A 23,219-nucleotide genomic window follows, 5' to 3' on the forward strand; every position below is an offset into this window, starting at 1 on the left:
TTCAGTTTTTTAGTAGATTGCTGAGGGAAAAAATGATTTTAATACATTTTAGAAAAGGGCTGAAATGTAACAAAATGTGGAAAAAGTCAAGGGGTCTGAATACTTTCTGAATGCACTGTAGCAGGAACAGCCCTTCTCCACAGCATAGTGTTGATGAATCATTTCCACTTACACCTAGGCTCATCCAATCAACTGAACAGGCTGCAGTGGCACTCTGAGCTGGTCAGTGGGGCTTTATAGTGGGGCTCTACAGTAGAACGTCTACGGCGGAACACCTATGAAGACTGGTCAGGGCTTTACCCAGTAATGGAATCAGACATTACTAGAGCAGAAGAGGCTGAAACTAGGTGACTGACTTCTCTAGACGGGCCTCACGTAGCGAGATGTGGTCAAGCCCAACCCCACTCCCACCTCCACCTCCGACTCACCAGCCACACGGATGCCTAAACCCCACCTCCCACCCCTTCGGCTCCATACACCCCGCTCCATACACCCCGCTCCATACACCCCGCTCCATACACCCCGCTCCATACACCCCGCTCCATACACCCCGCTCCATACACCTCGCTCCATACACCCCGCTCCATGCACCCCGCTCCATACACCCCGCTCCATACACCCCGCTCCATACACCCCGCTCCATACACCCCGCTCCATACACCCCGCTCCATACACCCCGCTCCATACACCCCGCGCCATACACCCCGCTCCATGCACCCCGCTCCATGCACCCCGCTCCATGCACCCCGCTCCATGCACCCCGCTCCATACACTCCGCTCCATACACCCCGCTCCATACACCCCGCTCCATACACCCCGCTCCATACACCCCGCTCCATACACCCCGCTCCATACACCCCGCTCCATACACCCCGCTCCATACACTCCGCTCCATACACTCCGCTCCATACACTCCGCTCCATACACTCCGCTCCATACACCCCGCTCCATACACTCCGCTCCATACACCCCGCTCCATACACCCCGCTCCATACACCCCGCTCTGACAGATACAGTAGACCCCGACTCCAACACTACAGAGCAAAGAGATAGAGAGAAAGAGACACTCAAGTGAGCCCATCACAAGCATCATAGGCAAACCAGTCCAATCCGGCACCCATAGATTTAAGCCCCTTGGGGTTCAAAGTACCCTGACAGTCAGTCAGCTGACATCAATGGGCCATGATGATGGTGATGGCTCCTCCCCATCCTTAGCTCAGACAAGCTCCTGTCCAGAGCAGCTTACAGTAAGTCTGTCTGTGACCCAATCCTATAGATGGGACTGAGGGATTTTACCATGGAAGATCTAGGCTTCGTCAAAAATGGCACCCTATTCCCTTTGCAGAGCACTACTGTTATGCAGGGCCCATAGGGTAGTGCACCATTAAGGGAATATGGTACCATTTGGAATGCATACCTAAGGGAACCGGGTGGTGAAGATGAAGGCTGTGGTTTCAGAGGATGTTCCGAGGGGAAAACACATGGTATCTCTCATAACCCTTTGGGCACACACTGGTTGAATAAACGTTGTTTCCATATCATTTCTATGAAATTACGTTTTAACCAATGTGGAATAGACGCTGAATAGACGTCTGTGTCCAGTGGGAAGTCCTGGGGTAGTGATGTGTGGTCAGGGTAGGGAGGGTAGGCAGTGCCTACCCTGTAAAAATGAATGAACATTTGTGGTGATCTGGTACAAAAATGCGCATGGATGCTAGGGGAAAGTCAGCCTCAACATGTGCCTTTTTCCCGCCCTTCAAACTCCAAACTCAAGGCATTGACATGACTTGCGCATGCGTGTTTCTACCCTATACTGCAAGCTTCGCTGCCTTTCATGTGTCAATATGTCCACCTTCATTTTCATTGCACTCGAATAATACATACTCCTTCCTGCCTGAGGACGTCACACGTCATCTGCAGCCTTTTGACAGTTACGCTCGTTTTACTGCTAGCTAAAGTAAGCTGATCAGGATGGCTGAAATAATGCATCTGAAACCGTTTCCAAAGTTGTATTTTCTAGCGAAACAGGGGGTGATAAGGAAGACAAACACCTGAGTTTAGGGACCAACATCAAAGGAAGGGACAGAAATAACATGATCATTTCAATCTGAGTGGTATCAACAAAAAAACTGTCTCTGTGGCAGAGCTGCTAGCAGCCGACTCTTCCCCTGCCTGCTGTTCTCCACCAGTGACAGCGTGTGGACAACATTCTGGTTACTGCGACTTGGACAACTTGCCTACAGCACTCAACAAGCATGAAAAATCTGTGTCTCACATCCAAAAGCCATATAGCTCTTAAGATAGGTCTGGCATTGAATGAACAACAGAGATTGAACGTCAGCATGCACAATGCAAAGGTAAAAGAGAACTGTGAGATTTTGTAAGACCTAGCTAATTAATGCTACATCATGCTACCTACGTAGATAAACAGGAGTTGGCATTACGTGGCAACGATGAGAGTGCCTGCTCATCAAACAGGCCCAGGGGCAACTATGTGGAACTATTACATATGTCTTTGCTGAAAAGAATGGAACAGTTAGCAACCCATTTAAACGACCGCCACCATCTTTTTTTTTCTCAAGGCCTGTAAGGGAATTTTCAATGAAACTGCATTTGTTCAAAAAAATAAACATCTACATTTTATGAACCTTTTCTTTTTTTTTACAACACAAACCATCCACACACAAATGACAACATACAGATGCACACAAACAAAATGTAATCCATTTTAGAATAAGGCTGTAACGTAACACCAGTCTCAACGTCAACAGTGAAGAGGCAACTCCGAGATGCTGGCCTTCTATGCAGAAAGCAAAGAAAAAGCCATATCTCAGACTGGCCAATAAAAAGAAAAGATTAAGATGGTCAAAAGAACACAGACACTGGACAGAGGAACTCTGCCTTGAAGGCGAGCATCCCGGAGTCGCCTCTTCACTGTTGACGTTGAGACTGGTGTTTTGCGGGTACTATTTAATGAAGCTGCCAGTGGAGGACTTGTGAGGCATTTGTTTCTCAAACTAGACACTCTAATGTACTTGTCCTCTTGCTCAGTTGTGCACCGGGGCTTCCCACTCCTATTTTTATTCTGGTTAGAACCAGTTTGTGCTGTTCTGTGAAGGGAGTATTACACAGCATTGTACGAGATCTTCAGTTTCTTGGCAATTTCTCGCATGGAATAGCCTTCATTTCTCAGAACAAGAATAGACTAACAAGTTTCAGAAAAAGGTCTTTGTTTGTAGCCATTTTGATCCTGTAATCAAACCCACAAATGCTGATGCTCCAGATACTCAATTAGTCTAAAGAAGGCCAGTTTTATTGCTTCTTTAATCAGAACAACAGTTTTCAGCTGTGCTAACATAATTGCAAAAGGGTTTTCTAATGATCAATTAGCCTTTTAAAATGATAAATTTGGACATGTAACGATTCTCCTCTTCGTCTTAGGAAGAGTATTCAAGATCGGACCAAAATGCAGCGTGGTACGTGTCCATGTTAAATTTATTACAACTGAACACAAAATAACAAACGTGAAACAACGAAAATCGAAACAGTTCTGTATGGGGAAAACACAGACACAGAAAACAACTACCCACAACCCATAGTGGGAAAACAGGCTGCCTAAATATGGTTCTCAATCAAAGACAACGATTGACAGCTGCCTCTGATTGGGAACCATACCAGGCCAAACACATAGAACTATAACACACAGAACAAACATAGAATGCCCACCCTAACTCACGCCCTGACCAAACTAAAATAGAGACATAAAAAAGGAACTAAGGTCAGGACGTGACAGGATTAGCTAACACAACGTGCCATTAGAACACAGGATGGTTGCTGATAATGGGCCTCTGTACACCTATGTAGATATTCCATTAAAAATCTTCCCTTTCCAGCTACAATAGTCATTTACAACATTAACAATGTCTATACTGTATTTTTGATCAATTTGATGTTATTTTAATGGACAAAAAATGTGCTTTTCTTTAAAAAACAAGGCCATTTCTACGTGACCCCAAACTGTTGAACGGTAGTGTAGGTAAAGGGAAACTGTTGCAGTTAAAATAATCCTGACACCTACTTGGCATATGAATGCTGTTCAGAAGAAATAGAATGAATTAGGTGACAAAATTGTAGTTTATGTGTGTTTGAGAGGCACACACACTGTTAGCGTGTTGAAGTGTGAAATTAGGCTGGCCCAGGAACAGTTTGTCAACTCCAACCGTTACAGTTAGTGAACCAGTGAGTAGGGGCAACCTAAACTTTCACAACTCCCTCAGGCTGCAACATTAGCTGTAACAGTGTGTAGCAAACAGAAGCTGTCTCATTCCACAAAGAGTGTCTTTTGGGTAGTGCAATTTTGTTGAACACTACTGTACCGCTCCGCTTTCTGCTGCATGCCTAACTCCCAATCCAACAAACATGTAGGCTGACTTGGCAGCCACACCGGGGGAGTACAGGATTCCAATGTCATGCTGGAAAATGTAACAAGACCCACACAGCTGATCTAGCAGCGAGAAGTGCTCTCAACGTCCATCTCCCAATGTTTGTCCTTATGGTAGTATTTACTTCAGAAACAGACAGAAGTCACGCAGTGATCGAGGTGGAACCTTGTTCTGTCCTCAGCCCCCTGTTTGTTTTCATGCACATGCTGTCCCTGCTGTAATACGGAGGGCAGAAAAGCTCATTGTTGTGTGTCTGCTATTGTTTTACCCCTGTCGGCTGTGTTTTAAGGCATTGAACAAGCAAGAAAGAATGAGGTGTGCTTGCTTTAAATGTGTGACCAGTGACCATTATTCACACGCTCCACAGTATGAAGATGACCTTCACCGAATGCTGCCCTTCATGCAAGGACAGCAAACTATGTTCCCTCCTCACTTTCCTTTGCTTTGCACAACTTACCCCATCAATATCAGTCAAATGCTAAGCTTTACCGTAAAGCATTCTTATCCGTGTTAAATATGCTACTCCATCCTCATCGATCAGACGGCTGATGAAGTTTGGCTGGCAGCTGCTAGCCAGGAGTCCTGCCAACCCAATCCACATGGGCACAGACTGGTGATCCTGGTACATAGATATGGGGACATTGTCTGCCCTGACCCTCCTGTGCCACTGTTTCCAGGCCTGAGCAGCTTGGCACAGTGGGGACAGCATCTGGTTAGGGGAAGGGAGGGACACGTTCCTGCACGTCTCTCAACTGGGCAGGGGAGGAGGTATGTGCACTTGTCTTGTCCGCCTCTCTCTTCCAGCTGTGTATCTGGGAGAGGGGATATAATCCGTAAAGACAGAGCAAGTAGTAAACAGTGAACGTTGTAAACAGATCATATAAACCTACTTTACAGTAAGTGACTTGTGTGGATGTGGGCAATAGTGTGTGGATGTGGGCAATAGTGTATTATGGTTTTGATATTTGGCCTTCTGTGGCTATTGTACTGCTCTTTCTGGAGAATATAGTGCATAGAGACTGCCTGTGCTGCACAGATATAATTCCTTCCTCTTCAGCTAGTCCTCCAGATGTCCAGTGGATAAAACAGCTTGGATAGATTGGTTTTCCCACTCTGAAATGTAAAGTACATTTTGGACGGAGTGTTTTTTAACGCTGCTTTGTGTCGGATCCTGCTGACTGATTTGGAAGTAAGCTCGGCATGGCAGCAGCCAAGGATTTGGAACAGAGCTGAGGTGTACTGTGGCTTAAGTTGTTGTTAAGTGCTTATTGGAGCAACAGAGAGAGAGAGAGAGAGAGAGAGAGAGTGAAAGAAAGGGGTAAATAGAGGGGGAGAAAGGGTGAAAGAAAGGAGTAAATACAGGGGGAGAGAGTTAAAGAAAGGGGTAAATACAGGGGGAGAGAGTTAAAGAAAGGGGTAAATACAAGGGGAGAGAGTTAAAGAAAGGGGTAAATACAGGGGAGAGAGTTAAAGAAAGGGGTAAATACAAGGGGAGAGAGTTAAAGAAAGGGGTAAATACAAGGGGAGAGAGTTAAAGAAAGGGGTAAATACAAGGGGAGAGAGTTAAAGAAAGGAGTAAATACAGGGAGAGAGAGTAAAAGAAAGTGGTAAATACAGGGGAGAGAGTTAAAGAAAGGGGTAAATACAGGGGAGAGAGTTAAAGAAAGGGGTAAATACAGGGGGAGAGAGAGTAAAAGAAAGGGGTAAATACAGGGGGAGAAAGGGTGAAAGAAAGGGGTAAATACAGGGGGAGAAAGGGTGCAAGAAAGGGGTAAATACAGGGGGAGAGAAAGGGTGAAAGAAAGGAGTAAATACAGGGGGAGAGAGTTAAAGAAAGGGGTAAATACAGGGGAGAGAGTTAAAGAAAGGGGTAAATACAGGGGAGAGAGAGTAAAAGAAAGGGGTAAATACAGGGGAGAAAGGGTGAAAGAAAGGGGTAAATACAGGGGAGAAAGGGTGAAAGAAAGGGGTAAATACAGGGGAGAGAGTGAAAAAAGGCTGTGTGTGTGTGTGTGTGTGTGTGTGTGTGTGTGTGTGTGTGTGTGTGTGTGTGTGTGTGTGTGTGTGTGTGTGTGTGTGTGTGTGTGTGTGTTGTTACCCCATGTACCCTCAGTGTCACTAACCACACCACATCTGCACCGACGTGGACGCATCATAAGTAGGACCTGTTTGCCCATGACCTCTCCCTCCCTCTCTCTCCATCTCTCTCACCTCTTGCAGTGTGAGCGTTGTTATCAGTCTGACACTGGACCTGCTGGCAACTCAAGTCCAGTGGAGGAGTTTATGTAACGTTCGATGTAATGTTTTCTTTCCCAGTGCTTCTAAGCACCAGCAGCTGACTGCACATGACAATTGTTCGTAAGGAGAGGCAATGGCACATCTTGACTAACTATAATGGACCCAAATCCTGGCCCCTCATCAAATGAAGCAAGCAAAGTAAATATCTCAAGCAAATTACAGGTCTAATTTTATTCTGTTTGGAAATGAAAATTGTTGGGAAAGAAATGACTTCAGCACATTATGTTGCTTACTCCTTATGACTCCAGCAGATTAAATTACCGTTTAAATGCAGTGAAGTGTATCATGGTCACAGATAGTGGTGTCCCAGTAACCTAGCTGCTACTGTCTACTACTGCCTCCCTTTGCCACAGACCCCATTTAGCAGAGCACTGAGTTTATGTTCATATTCAATAAACTGTCCTGTCCTTGACATGGGTTAGATAAACAGCCCATTAGTGGTATGTTTGAGCCTTTAGATATCACACCACATGGATGACCCCATCATAAACTTACTCAACTCCAGCAGATAGAAAATCACCCCAGGCAGTGCAGTGTCCATCACCGTACCCAGTACCCTGCCCTTTGACCGGTCTCCTTAGAGATGACAGGGTGCTAAGCAGCCGGCGTATCACTGGGCTCAGATAAGGACCACTCTGCTGTTTGTTCATTGGGCACGGTTCAACTCCAAGACCTTTCAAGAAAACACTGCAAACCCATTGTGTTCATCCGAAATGGCACCCTATTCCCTACAAAGTGTACTACTTTTAAGCAGAGCCCTATGTGGGCCCTGGTCAAAAGTAGTGCACTATATAGGAAATATCTCCCCATATATCCCTCAGTCTAGTGGGTTGGTGAGGCCAGCCCTATCTCCCCATATATCCTTCAGTGTAGTGGGTTGGTGAGGCCAGCCCTATCTCCCCATATATCCTTCAGTGTAGTGGGTTGGTGAGGCCAGCCCTATCTTCCCATATATCCTTCAGTGTAGTGGGTTGGTGAGGCCAGCCCTATCTCCCCATATATCCTTCAGTGTAGTGGGTTGGTGAGGCCAGCCCTATCTCCCCATATATCCTTCAGTGTAGTGGGTTGGTGAGGCCAGCACTATCTTCCCATATATCCTTCAGTGTAGTGGGTTGGTGAGGCCAGCCCTATCTCCCCATATATCCCTCAGTGTAGTGGGTTGGTGAGGCCAGCCCTATCGCCACATATATCCCTCAGTGTAGTGGGTTGGTGAGGCCTGCCCTATCGCCACATATATCCCTCAGTGTAGTGGGTTGGTGAGGCCAGCCCTATCGCCACATATATCCCTCAGTGTAGTGGGTTGGTGAGGCCAGCCCTATCGCCACATATATCCCTCAGTGTAGTGGGTTGGTGAGGCCAGCCCTATCTCCCCATATATCCCTCAGTGTAGTGGGTTGGTGAGGCCAGCCCTGTCTCTAAACATTAATGCTAGCTTTGCTTGCACACACACACACACACACACACACACACACACACACACACACACACAACCCCAGTCACACATAGTCATTCACATAGACACACTCATCGACATGGCATTTAGTCAAAGACGAGGGCCGGTAATGGAGACTTTGTGTGTTGGGATCAGGAAAGGAAGGGGTTGTGTACTTTGTGGTTGGTTTATACTGGTATGAGATTACTGGTATGCTTTCTTTCAGAATATGCCATGTATTGCATTTGAGACATATTTTGTATTCAATGAGAATTAGACCAGCATGATTTGATAAGGCTGTGTGTCTACCATTGAATTCTTGGTTTTCTGGGCCAGCAATATGTCACTGTGTGTTCAGTTGAGTTCTACCTGCAGCAAACACGCCTATACACACCTCTGTCTTGATCTGCTGCCAGCGTTGTTATCATGTTGTTAACTATCAGACTGCTGTTCTATTTCCTCCTTAGGGGAACCTAAACCCGGGGCTGTCTTAGTCCTACATCAGTATTGGCTCAGACTGGTTAATGCCTGTATTTCAGTACATGGATCCATTCTGGTCACCTGTCTTAGAGTTTAGCTCAGTCGCTGGGTACTTATGTGTAGCTGTGGGTCGCTGTGGGTGTCTATAGATAGTGTGTATAACATCCTGTTCCAGGGTTCAATATCCCAGCAGCAATTCACTCTGAGACAACCGGCAATAATACATCTGAACCACAAAAGCTCAGCTTGCCTCTACTATGGTTCAAAGGCAACAATGACTTCACACAGCTCAGGCTAGAAGACCTCTGCTACATACACACCCATCCCATGGGAGAGAGTGCCTGTCTGCAGTCTGCATGCCTGTGACATGTTTAGAACATGTCCCTATAACAGATCTCCCCCAGCATGCAGTCTGCTTTACAGGCTCTCAGGACAGGGCTTTCTCAGGGCTCTGCAGCGGAGAGAGTGAGAGGATTCACGCAGCGGTCGGGCATTCTGCCGGCTCAGTGATGATACTAGAGCAGGGTTATTAGGCCCACCAGACTGCATGTGGGCTTACACTTCCTCTGTTCTCTGTTTATTATCATGTTGCTAATACACCTTCCTGAGACTCATTTATACATCATATTCGAGAGCAAATGGAACCAGTGGTAGTAGATTGTTGTCTCCTCACGATTTTGAACATGATCTATGTGCTGGAATTTTCATGACATTGTCATGGCGATCTCAGTAGCTGACGGGAGAAGTCCTTTTGTCAGTCCCCCGGGGATAGAGCTGAGCCCTCCCCTCCCCCTCACATTCCTAACCCTAATATACAGTATTGTTTAACTATCCTTGTGGGGACACGCAATTTACCATTCTAAATCCTATTGTGCCTGAACCCTAACCATAAACCTAACTCTAACCCTAATCTTTACTAATGACATACCACTCGCGTTGAGTAAAGCCAGTGTGTCTATGTATGCAGATGACTCAACACTATACACGTCAGCTACTACAGTGGGTGAAATCACTGCAACACTTAATTAACAAAGCGCTGCAGTTAGTTTGCTGCAGTTAGTTTGTCACCTCATTTGCTCACATTGTATATAGACTTATTTTTCTACTGTATTATTGACTGTATGTTTGTTTTACTCCATGTGTAACTCGTGTGTTGTTGTATGTGTTGTATGTGTCGAACTGCTTTGCTTTATCTTGGCCAGGTCGCAGTTGTAAATGAGAACTTGTTCTCAACTTGCCTACCTGGTTAAATAAAGGTGAAATAAAAATAAAATAAAATACATTTCAGAATGGGTGGCAAGGAATAAGTTAGTCCTAAATATTTCAAAAACTAAAAATCATTGTATTTGGGACAAATCATTCACTAAACCCTAAACCTCAACTAAATCTTGTAATACATTGTGTGGAAATTGAGCAAGTTGAGGTGACTAAACGGCTTGCAACAACCCTGGATTGTAAACTGTCCATGGTCAAAACATGTTGGATCAACAGTAGCTAAGATGGGGAGAAGTCTGTCCATAATAAAGTCCTGCTCTACCGTCTTAACAACACTATCAACAAGGCAGGTCTTACAGGCTCTAGTTCTGTCGCACCTGGACTACTGTTCAGTCATGTGGTCAGGTGCCACAAAGAGGGACCCCTGAAAATTACAATTATCTCAGAACAGTGGAGCACGGCTGGCCGTTCAATGTACACAGAGAGCTAACATTAATAACATGCATGTACATTCTCATGGCTCAAAGTGGAGGAGAGATTGACTTCATCACTACTTGTTTTTGTAAGAAGTGTTGACAAACTACTAGCACACAGCTCAGACACCCATGCATACCCCACAAGACATGCCATGACCAAACGTCTCTTCACAATCCCCAAGTCAGAACAGTCTATGGGAGGCACACAGTACTACCTAGAGCCATTACTACATAGAACTCTATTCCACATCAGGTAACTGATGCAAGCAGTATAATGAGATTTAAAAAACAGATAAAAAACACCTTATGGAACAGCAGGGACTGTAAAGAGACACACACAGGCACAAACACACATACACATGATAAGACACGCACTCTACACACATGTACACATGGATGTTGTATTGTAAATATGTAATAGTGGAGTAGTGGCCTGAGGGAACACACTAAATGTACTGGGTAAAGTGTTATGAAATGTAATGTCATGTAATCTTTTTAATTGTATATAACTGCCTTAATGTTGATGGCCCCAGGAAGAGTAAGCTGATGGGGATCCTTAATAAATACAAATACAAGCTCTAACCTTAACCCCAAAACCTAATCCGAATTCCTAACCCTCATTCTAATCCTAACACTAATTCTAATCCTAACACTAATTCTAATCCTAACACTAATTCTAATCCTAACCCGAATTCCTAACCCTAATTCTAATCCTAACACTAATTCTAATCCTAACACTAATTCTAATCCTAACCCGAATTCCTAACCCTAACCCTAATTCTAATCCTAACACTAATTCTACCTTAACCCTAAGCGCCCTAGAAATAGCATTTCGCCTTGTGAAGACTAACATAATGACACCAGTTGGTCAAATTTTTGTTGGTTTACTATTCTTGTGTGGACTTCTGTTCTCCACAAGTATAGTTAAACATGTCCACACAAACACACAGGCACACACACATGCATGCACGCAGATGTCCTTGCCTGTCCTCGGTGCAGTGTGTGCAGTGCCTTCCTCAGCAGGCTTGGTTGACCGAGCACAAGAGGAGCTTGAGCTCTGTTACTGTTGGAACCACCTCCCTCCTCTCCCTGTCTCTCTCCCTCCTCTCCCTCTCTCTCTCCCTCCTCTCCCTGTCTCTCTCCCTCCTCTCCCTCTCTCTCTCCCTCCTCTCCCTGTCTCTCTCCCTCCTCTCCCTCTCTCTCCCTCCTCTCCCTGTCTCTCTCCCTCCTCTCCCCTCTCTCTCTCCCTCCTCTCCCTCTCTCCCTCTCTCTCCCTCCTCTCCCTGTCTCTCTCCTCTCCCTCTCTCTCCTCCTCTCCCTGTCTCTCTCCTCTCCCTCTCTCTCCCCTCCTCTCCCTCTCTCCTCTCTCCCTCCTCCCCTGTCTCTCTCCCTCCTCTCCCTCTCTCTCTCCCTCCTCTCCCTGTCTCTCTCCCTCCTCTCCCTCCTCTCCCTCCTCTCCCTGTCTCTCCCCTCCTCTCCCTCTCTCTCCCTCCTCTCCCTCTCCTCTCCCTCCTCTCCCTCTCTCTCCCTCTCTCCCTCTCTCTCTCCCTCCTCTCCCTGTCTCTCTCCCTCCTCTCCCTCCTCTCTCTCCTCTCTCTCCCCTCCTCTCCCTGTCTCTCTCCCCCTCTCCCTCTCCCTCTCCCTCCTCTCCCTGTCTCTCTCTCTCTCTCCTCTCCCTGTCTCTCTCCCTCCTCTCCCTCTCTCTCTCCCTCCTCTCCCTGTCTCTCTCTCCCTCCTCTCCCTCTCTCTCTCCCTCTCTCTCCCTCCTCTCTCTCTCCCTCCTCTCCCTGTCTCTCTCCCTCCTCTCCCTCTCTCTCTCCCCCTCTCCCTCTCTCTCCTCTCCCTCCTCTCCCTGTCTCTCTCCCTCTCTATCTCCCTCCTCTCCCTGTCTCTCTCCCTCCTCCTCTCCCTGTCTGTCTCCCTCCTCTCCCTCTCTCTCTCTCCCCCTTTCCCTGTCTCTCACTGTCTCCCTATGTTATCTTTTTTTTCTGTTACTCTCACTGTCTCTATTTGCCCCTTATGGCCTGTCTTAATCTGACTCCAGCACTCTGATTCAGTCCATCTGACCCACCCACCCTCTCATCTGTCTGCCTAGGTTAAAGTAATACATGGCTGATATGGAGACCCGTGAAAAGATGTACAGTAGGATATTGATTTGAGCCAGTTTGCCACAGCAGCAAAATAATCCTGCATCAACAAGAAATGTGAATTATTATGTGGATTATAATGAATGGAAAAACGTTTAGGGGTTGATACCTTTTTCGTTAGGGCAAATCAAGTCTGACATTTTAAAGTGGAAATGACAAACTTTAGAACCCGTTTTAAACCTTGAATACACAACACGTTTGCATTTCCTGCTATGCAGGAAAATTCTCAGCATCAAAAGAGTGATCAAATTAAGATCCTACATCTGTATAGAGTGACTAATCATGTGTTTGTTTACCCCTTTTTCTCTGTTGATGACATGCTGTGAATGCCAAACCAACCCTTTCTCCCCTAGCAACTCGCTCGGATGGCCCTCCATTGTTCCGTGTTACTAACACAACTCTGAGGGTGACTTAAAGAGTGGTGAGGGGATCAAATAAAACCATCAACTTTGGAACACACTTGTGATGCAATTCTTGTTCCACATTATTAGATAATAAAACAAGCATGAAATTCAAATGAGGAAATTTCACCTGGCGTTCGACAAGAAATACAGTGCATTCGGAAAGTATTCAGACCACTTGACTTTTTCCACATTTTGTTATGTTACAGCCCTATTTTAAAATTAGTGAAATAGTTTTTCCCCCTCATTAATCTACACACAATACCCCATAATGACAAAGCAAAATTTGGTTTTTAGAAATTTGTGAAATTTGATAAAAATGACTCAATTTAACTATCACATTTACATACGTTTTCAGACCCTTTACTCAGTACTTTGTTGAAGCACATTTGGCAGGGATTACAGCCTCGACTTCTTGGGTATGGGGATACAAGCTTGGCACAGCTGTATTTGGGGAGTTTCTCCCATTATTCTCTGCAGATCCTCTCAAACTCTGTCAGGTTGGATAGGGAACGTTGCGGCACAGCTATTTTCAGGTCTCTCCAGAACTGTGCGGCCTCTGGCTATGCCACTCAAGGACATTCAGAGACTTGTCCCGAAGCCACCCCTGCGTTGTCTTGGCTGTGTGGTTAGGGTCGCTGTCCTATTGGAAGGTGAACCTTCACCCCAGTCTGAGGTCCTGAGTGCGCTGGAGCAGGTTTTCATCAAGGATCTCTCTGTACTTTGCTCCGTTCATCTTTGCCTCGATCCTGACTAGTCTTCCAGTGTCTGCAGCTGAGATACATCCACACAGCATGATGCTGCCACCACCATGCTTCACTGTAGGAATGGTGCAAAGTTTACTCCAGACGTGATGCTTGGCATTCAGGCCAAAGAGTTTAATCTTGGTTTCACCAGACCAGAGAATCTTGTTTAGGTGCCTTTTGGCAAACTCCAAGCAGGCTGTCATGTGCCTTTTACTGAGGAGTGGCTTACGTCTGGCCACTACCATAAAGGCCTGAATGGTGGTGTGCTGCAAAGATGGTTGTACTTTTGTAAGGTTCTCCCATCTCCACAGAGGAACTCTGGAGCTCTTTCAGAGTGACCATCGGGTTCTTGGTCACCTCCCTGACCAAGGCCCTTCTCCCCCGATTGCATAGTTTAGCCGGGCAGACAGCTCTAGGAAGTGTCTTGGTGGTTCCAAACTTTCTTTCATTTAAGAATGATGGAGGCCACTGTGTTCTTGGAAACCTTCAATGCTGCAGACATATTATTTGGTACCCATCCCCAGATCTCTGCCTTGAGGACAATTCCTTTGACCTTATGGCTTGGTTTTTGCTCTGACATGCACTGTCAACTGTGGGACCTTATATAGACAGGGTGTGACTTTCCAAATCATGTCTCCCGAGTGGCGCAGCATTCTAAGGGACTGCATCTCAGTGCTAGAGGTGTTACTACAGACCCTGGTTCGATCCCGGGGCTGTATCACAACCAGCCGTGATTGGGAGTCCCATAGGGGGTGAACAATTGGCCCACCATCGTCCAAGTTAGGGAAAGGTTTGGCCGGGGTAGGCCGTCATTGTAATTAAGAATTTGTTCTTAACTGACTTGCCTAGTTAAATAAAGGTTGAATAAAAAAAAATGTCCAATCAATTGAATTTAGCGTAGGTTGACTGCAATCAAGTTGTTGAAAGATCTCAAGGATGATCAATGGAAACACAATGCACCTGAGCTCAATTTAGTCTTATAGCAAAGGGTCTGAATACATTTAGCAAAAAAATCTGAAATCTGTTTTCTCTTTGTCATTATGGTGTATTGTGTGTAGATTGATGAGGGGGAAAAATGTACTACATTTTAGAATAAGGCTGTAACATAACAAAATGTGGCAAAAGTTAAGGGGTCTGAATACTTTCCAAAAGCACTGAAAACCTCAGTAACAGCTAAGCATTTAATTTGGGACGTTCTTTGGGGTAGTTTCAAGCCTCAAAATCAGACACAAACCAATATAAGAATTCGGTACGACGCTCCGTTATTTTTTGTGAAATTGTGCAAACTCCAAAATTATGCGTGCATTTTGGGATACCACTTTGCTCTGAAGCCTGCAGCGTAGCTTGCTCGGTCAAAGTGGCTAGCTGTCAAAGGGTCTAATTAGCCCCCACACCCTCCATAATTTTCACTCCCTCCGCTTTGGCGGAGGCTCACATGAACAGAGGCGCACATGAACACACAAATGGAGGGGCAAGGGGAAGGGGAAGGGGGTGATTTGGGATTCAGCCATGACTAGGACATAGTGGAGAAAGGCAGTACTGTACAGCATAGCCGCTGCTGGTGGGGTCATGCGTTCAGTGATGGTATCAGTAGTCATGTCTATAAGTAGACTAAACATGCAGGCTCAGCTGTGACCAGGGTCTATGTCCCTGTGTAACAGGTCTCTGTTTACACAATGGGTGTTTCTCAATATGCATATTACCGTGCTCCGCACTCTCATGCTCCGAGTGCGTTCTCCGACAACATTCACTTGAGTACGTTCTTGTGAGGACGTGAGTGTGGAGAATGCATTTAACATTACATTTGAGAAGCACTCGCACTCCCCCTACTGTATTACCTCACACTTCACCTCCCCATTCACTGAACCTTCTTCCAGTCAGGACAATGGCAATAGATACAAAACAAGATATACACAAAGCAACCGTTTTACTTCATAACTATCAGCTAGTTATATGTGAATCGTAATAATGTAGATCACCAGATAGTTTAACAGGCAAAGATGACTTAAAATGAATATTATGCAAGATAGGTGTCAATTTGCTATTTGTTAGCTAGCCAATGAGCCAAGGTAAACATGCCAAAATTAACACAGTATGTATTTATTAACGTATCAAGATAAAATATTGTAGTCAAGCAACATATGAGATGTGAATAAACAACATTTCATTTCGAAATCAGAGGGTAATTTCTCTCGCTTCAGCTCAAATAATGGCCGCCATTGATTTCAAGAATTGTTGCCTCATTTTTTTTGTGGTTGCATCATATTTCTTTGCATACTTTCCATTGAAGCTTGCGTCAATGTACAAACGGAGTACACTTTTGAATAGTGCCCTCCGTGCTCTGTTTCGCAAACTTTGATTTGGACTCATACTCTGACCTTCACATGCTCCAATTTGTGTGCTCGGAACATTTTAAGAAACATCCAATGTCTGTACTCGGTCAGCCAGCCAGCCAGCCAGTCAGCTAGTCAGTCACTCAGCCAGTCAGTCAGTCAGTCTGTTAGTCAAACAGTTAGTCAGTTAGCAACCAGTCAGTTTGTCAGTCAGCCAACCAGTCAGTCACTCCACCAGTGAGTCAGTCTGTTAGTCAAACAGTTAACCAGCCAGCCAGTCAGTCAGTCACTCAACCAGTCACTCATCCAGTCAGTCAGTTTGTTAGTCAAAAAGTTAGTTAGTCAGCCAACCGACCAACCAGTCGTCAGTCAGTCAGTCAGTCTGGTAGTCAAACAGTTAGTCAGTCAGCTAACTAGTCAATCGGTCAGACAGGCAAACAGTTAGTCAGCCAACCAGTCAGTCAGTTAATCTGGTAGCAATTAAGCATTGTTGCATTTGAATTATTAGACCAAAGTTGAGGATGCAACAGTTCACCTGACACAAGACATTACACTGTTGATTTTATGTGCATTTTACATTTACTGTACTTTTTTGCCACATTTGTTGATAACAAAATCTGGAAATATTCTGAAACATTCAGTAACATGATAAGAAAATTCCTGGAAAATGTGTTGTAGGTGCAACATAAGACAATACAAATGACAAGGGTTTGAGTGAGAGGACTAACTGGTGTCTCCAAGTGGACACACACCTCTCTGAAGTGTGCACAGTTCCTAAGTCATTTCAATGCACTTTTATGACACAAAGAAATCTTCAACCATAAGGTGCTTTTTTTAGCTCTCTTAGCTCTGCCATTGAGGAACTAGAGCAGCACACTTGTAGTTGTTTTGTTTGGAACACAACCCGGCATCAACCCCATCACACAATTACTGTGCATTGTTATAAATCGCACCATTATAAATCGCAATCTAGGTCAGGTGGGCAGCGTTTGAAAGCTTGTTCTATTGCCGACATGACTAGCTAAGTTATTAAATACACTGCTCAAAAAAATAAAAGGAACACTTAAACAACACAATGTAACTCTAAGTCAATCACACTTCTGTGAAATCAAACTGTCCACTTAGGAAGCAACACTGATTGAGAATAAATTTCACATGCTGTTGTGCAAATGGAATAGACAACAGGTGGAAATTATAGGCAATTAGTAAGACACCCCCAATAAAGGAGTGGTTCTGCAGGTGGTGACCACAGACCACTTCTCAGTTCCTATACTTCCTGGCTTATGTTTTGGTCACTTTTGAATGCTGGCGGTGCTTTCACTCTAGTGGTAGCATGAGACGGAGTCTACAACCCACACAAGTGGCTCAGGTAGTGCAGCTCATCCAGGATGGCACATCAATACGAGCTGTGGCAAGAAGGTTTGCTGTGTCTGTCAGCGTAGTGTCCAGAGCATGGAGGTGCTACCAGGAGACAGGCCAGTACATCAGGAGAGGTGGAGGAGGCCGTAGGAGGGCAACAACCCAGCAGCAGGACCGCTACCTCCGCCTTTGTGCAAGGAGGAGCAGGAGGAGCACTGCCAGAGCCCTGCAAAATGACCTCCAGCAGGCCACAAATGTGCATGTGTCTGCTCAAACGGTCAGAAACAGACTCCATGAGGGTGATATGAGGGCCCGACGTCCACAGGTGGGGGTTGTGCTTACAGCCCAACACCGTGCAGGACGTTTGGCATTTGCCAGAGAACACCAAGATTGGCAAATTCGCCACTGGCGCCCTGTGCCAGACGTGACAGTCTGGAGACGCCATGGAGAACATTCTGCTGCCTGCAACATCCTCCAGCATGACAGGTTTGGCGGTGGGTCAGTCATGGTGTGGGGTGGCATTTATTTGGGGGGCCGCACAGCCCTCCATGTGCTCGCCAGAGGTAGCCTGACTGCCATTAGGTGCCGAGATGAGATCCTCAGACCCCTTGTGAGACCATATGCTGGTGCGGTTGGCCCTGGGTTCCTCCTAATGCAAGACAATGCTAGACCTCACGTGGCTGGAGTGTGTCAGCAGTTCCTGCAAGAGGAAGGCATTGATGCTATGGACTGGCCCGCCCGTTCCCCACACCTGAATCCAATTGAGCACATCTGGGACATCATGTCTCACTCCATCCACCAACGCCACGTTGCACCACAGACTGTCCAGGAGTTGGCGGATGCTTTAGTCCAGGTCTGGGGGGATCCCTCAGGAGACCATCCGCCACCTCATCAGGAGCATGCCCAGGCGTTGTAGGGAGGTCATACAGGCACGTGGAGGCCACACACACTACTGAGCCTCATTTTGACTTGTTTAAAGGACATTACATCAAAGTTGGATCAGCCTGTAGTGTGGTTTTCCACTTTAATTTTGAGTGTGACTCCAAATCCAGACCTCCATGGGTTGATAAATTTGATTTCCATTGATAATTTTTGTGTGATTTTGTTGTCAGCACATTCAACTATGTAAAGAAAAAATTATTTAGACAAATATTTCATTAATTCAGATCTAGGATGTGTTATTTCAGTGTTCCCTTTATTTTTTTGAGCAGTGTATAATCTTAGAGCGTTAGGGTTTCGCGGGGCAATTCAGTTTTGGTGCGCATAGAAAGGAGTCATGTGTGAACCCCTGCTGTGTGTTGCACATCAAATGTTCTTCACAATAGACAAACATAGGCTCATTCTGTTCAGAACAACCCAGGGTATTTTTTTAAATGTATTTAACGAGATAAGTCAGTTAAGAAGTAATTCTTAATGCCGGCCTACCCCATTCCAGCCTGGAATTGAACCGGGGTCTGTAGTGACACCTCTAGCACTGAGATGCAGTGCCTTAGACCGCTGCGCCACTCAGGAGCCCAATGACACCATGTCATATGACACCATGTCATTATGTAACTGTATATTAACGTTGACACTGTATATGACATAAGTTTTATGATATGGAAATGTGAAGTGCACATTTGGACAGGTTTTTGGCCAGCTTGTTTGACATCAAAGCGTTTTTTATTATAATCCTCAAAGTCTCATCTTTCAGAATACATCTTGTCATCTTAATGTACAGCTTTTCCCTCACTCAGACAACAACAAATTAGCAACAGTTGCTCAATTAGCGGGAGGGATGGGGGCAGCTTCTTGTCGCATGTGGTGTTCAAGTTCAGAAAAGCTGTCAGTCAAAACACATACAGCACTGTGAAGCGCACAACCTGAGCTCTGACGTCATTTATAGCATGTTACTGTACAGCCACTGCGTACTCCCGGCCAAACCCTCCCCTAACCCAGACGACGCTAGGCCAATAGTTACTCTTGAAACAAATTGTTTATTATCTACATTGGCACAGCAGTGTCTAGCCTAGGTAGTGTTGTACTTGGTACTGTGGTTGCCATGGAGAGGCCCAGTGTTGTAATGACATAGTGATGAGTGAATGTCCTGAAACAGGATGTCCTCTAAATGAAGACCTCTGGGAGCAGGAGGACTATGTTAAAGAGGCCAGCTCTATTCCTCCTGGGTAAATAAACACTCTGTCTCTTTCTCTCTGTGTTCAAAACACCTGCTGCAGTGCCAGCTTAGACCTACGGCTAGACACTATGCTTCAATGAAATACCATGCATTTCTCTCATCTGTGACCTTTGAATACATTGAGAGGTGTGGGGCTGGAATTCATCTTTGAACGTGAACATGTACGTACTGTTAGACACGTCCATTAGACAGAGTCATTGACCAGAGCACAAAATAGACATGAGTACTGTATGGGGTCTGTTAGGTTAGACTTAGACTCCATAGGATCAAGCCCTGGCAGCTTACTGCAGGTTGGTCTCAGATGGAGCAGCTGCTGTCTCCTTGCTCCATGCCCTCCTCGCAAATACTCAGCACCCACACCCCTCTCTCTACACCAGGCCTGACCAGGGAGCTTTACTCTAGCTTGACCCAGTTTTGGTGTGGATATATGGGTTGGTGCCCCTACAGACTCAGGTTAGGATTTGGTGAGGATAAGCTGATCCTAGATCTTTGACTTAGGGTAGCTTCTACCTGGAACTATGAGGTCTGATACCTTCTCTCTGTTCTACCCCTCAAACGTCCACCACGTCATCCAATTTAGCCCAGCACAGGACCCTACATTCCAGTACATTAGGGTTAAGGTTACAGTTAGGTTTAGGAGTTAGGTTAAAGGGTTAAAGGGTGAAGGATGCGGTTAGATTTTATTCACTTTGTTATGTCCATGAGACCAGGCTGAACAGCTTCAGTTCAACCCTTGGCTTCAAGGATACACCTCATTAGGAACTCGTATCAGTGTTGTTAACACAATGTGTTGATGTGATGTTTGATGGTGATGGAAAGAGTGCAATGATGTAAGAACAGGAGTGAGATTTTCTTGTTTACTCTTTCCTATGATCTTGACATTCCATTAAAGGCTCAGTGCAGTCAACATGACGTTTTTGTTGTTGTTGTATCATACTGTACAATAACTGATGAAACTAACACTGTCAAAGTGTGATTTTCTATATCAGTGTCCTTCGTAATTGCTGGCTGAAAATACAATCTACACAGGACCTTGCATGGGTGGAGTTTCGGCTTGGCTGGTGACATCACCAGGAGATAAATTAGTTAATAGACCAATAACAGAGAGTTCCAAACCTCTCTGCCAATAACAGCTAGTTTTCTGTTTTCCCCTCAAAACTCAGACCATAGTCTTGGCAAAATTCTTTCTTAAGAAATAGTTTTTTGCAAAAAATCTCTATATATTTTTTTTCCATTTTATTGGATAACTATTATAGTAAGTTGTTGCCCATACATTATTTGATATATAAAACTGCTGCATTGGGGGCTTTTACTAATCCTCTTTCTCTCTCTCCCTTCCTCTCCCCGTTTCTCTCTCTTCAGTCTGATGAATGATCCTCCCCCTAGTCCCGTCCTCCGTCATGGTCGACATGGAGAGCCACTGCCGGCCTCCGTCCCCCCTAGAGGATTCGGTGCTGGGCAGCCCGCTGTGTGGGGACTTCATCGGGGGCATGGAGGAGCTGCAGGACATCTCCCAATCCATCCACGGTGATGCCCACAGCTCCTTTGACGTCCCTGAGTACCAGTCCCAGTCGAGTAACGGCTCTGGCTCTGAAGGATCCACCATTCTAGGTATAGAGCCATACCTTCAATGGTTCGAAGTAGTGTGATGGTAGTGTGATAGTAGTGTGATAGTAGTGTGATGGTAGTGTGATAGTAGTGTGATGGTAGTGTGATAGTAGTGTGATGGTAGTGTGATAGTAATGTGATAGTTGTGTGATGGTAGTGTGATAGTAGTGTGATGGTAGTGTGATAGTAGTGTGATGCTAGTGTGATAGTAGTGTGATAGTACTGTGATAGTAGTGTGATAGTAGTGTGATGCTAGTGTGATAGTAGTGTGATAGTAGTGTGGTGGTAGTGTGATAGTAGTGTGATAGTAGTGTGATAGTAGTGTGATGGTAGTGTGATAGTAGTATGATGGTAGTGTGATCGTAGTGTGATAGTAGTGTGATAGTAGTATGATGGTAGTGTGATAGTAGTGTGATGGTAGTGTGAAAGCAGTGTGATAGTAGTGTGATGGTAGTGTGTTGTGCTTGGTTTATTGCCTATTGCTGTCTCACACACGTTATGCCTTCCCTTTAACTTCTCTTCCCTTTTAGAAATGTTGAGACTTCCTTTACAGAAACGTTGAGACTTCCCTTATAGAAACGTTGAGACTTCCCTTATAGAAACGTTGAGACTTCCCTTAAGGAAACGTTGAGACTTCCCACACAGAAACGTTGAGACTTCCCTTATAGAAACATTGAGACTTCCCTTACAGAAACGTTGAGACTTCCCTTACAGAAACGTTGAGACTCCCCTCATAGAAACGTTGAGACTTCCCTTATGGAAACGTTTAGACTTCCCTTACAGAAACGTTGAGACTTCCCTTATAGAAACGTTGAGACTTCCCTTATAGAAACGTTGAGACTTCCCTTATAGAAACGTTGAGACTTCCCTTATAGAAACGTTGAGACCCTTATAGAAACGTTGAGACTTCCCTTATAGAAACATTGAGACTTCCCTTATAGAAACGTTGAGACTTCCCTTATAGAAACGTTGACACTTCCCTTATAGAAATGTTGAGACTTCAAGTGCCTTATACTTAGGGCCAGGTTTTTTCCTAGTGGGCCTGTCTAATTGTTTCTTAGTTTTCCTAAAAGTAAGAATGAGTAGTCTACGGTGTAGTAATCCTGTCTAGCTCAGCTCTAAATCAAATCAAATCAAAATGTATTGGTCACACACACATATTTAGCAGATGTTATTGCTAGTGTAGCGAAATGCTTGTGCTCCTAGCTCCAACAGTGCAGTAGTATCTCTATGTTGTTATTGTTTGACCATGTGTTTCCTGATCATTCAGGAGCCCTCCTCACATAGCTCATCGCTAATTCACCCTGACTCAGGTTCAGAGAGGACACTCGGCTTGTTTAACCTCTGACCTTACCCAGGGTAACAGAGATGCTTTTGGCAGAGGGGTTAACTGTTATGTTACACCCCACCCCCCAACAGATTGTCTGTCTGACATACATTACACCCCAAGGCCACGTTGCTGTTCCCCACACTTCCACGGAAGACTTCCTCAATCCACAAACATTCCTCAACTCACAATATGTGTACCAAATGGCACTGTATTACCTATAGAGTGCACTGCTTTTGACCAGGGCCCTAGTCTATATAGGGAATAGGGTGCCATTTTGGACACAGACACACTATATTTGTGTAAACAATAACTTGTTTGTGTCCAATAGAAACCAGCTGGATGTGTTAGCATATATGTTACTGCATAGTAGTTAGTATGCAACAGGCATTGAAAGAGTGACGGGTGTTAGAATTTAAATCTAGAGGAAAAGAGGGGATGGTGTATTGACAAAATGGAAGAGGGGGAAGAGGTTTTAGGGGAAGAGGAGTGGAGGGGGGAGCATCATGGAAAATAGCATTGATGATGTCATGGAAAAGTCATGGAGAGTGTGTTGGAGAAGTGCTGGCTGTTTATGGTTGTTGATGGAATGGTGACTGAGGGAGGAAGAGAGAGAAGCAGACACTGAGTATCTGTGATATCATATTATTTTCCTGTCTACAGTGTAGGCTGTAGAGTGTGGTCTGTGTGACACGTGCAGGTGGTCCAAGGCCTTAATATTTATAAGCCTGTTTTGGCTTCTCTCACCCAACTCATGTGGGCTGACTTAGCACTGCTGT

The 23,219-nt window shown here is 45.2% G+C and overlaps 1 protein-coding gene across 2 annotated transcripts in view; it reads left to right on the forward strand.

The window, feature by feature from the left end:
• Positions 1–23,219, forward strand: part of LOC112227820 (peroxisome proliferator-activated receptor alpha-like) — a 66,811-nt gene that overhangs the window by 10,611 nt on the left and 32,981 nt on the right. For both annotated transcript variants that reach the window (XM_024392783.2, XM_042301891.1), the window contains exon 2: positions 20,868–21,116. In XM_024392783.2, coding sequence (XP_024248551.2) covers positions 20,876–21,116 — 241 coding nt within the window. In that variant the 5' untranslated portion in view covers positions 20,868–20,875. The remainder of the gene's footprint in view (positions 1–20,867; positions 21,117–23,219) is intronic.

Source organism: Oncorhynchus tshawytscha, linkage group LG01 (assembly GCF_018296145.1).
Source record: "Oncorhynchus tshawytscha isolate Ot180627B linkage group LG01, Otsh_v2.0, whole genome shotgun sequence".
In the NCBI taxonomy this organism is placed as follows: domain Eukaryota; kingdom Metazoa; phylum Chordata; class Actinopteri; order Salmoniformes; family Salmonidae; genus Oncorhynchus; species Oncorhynchus tshawytscha.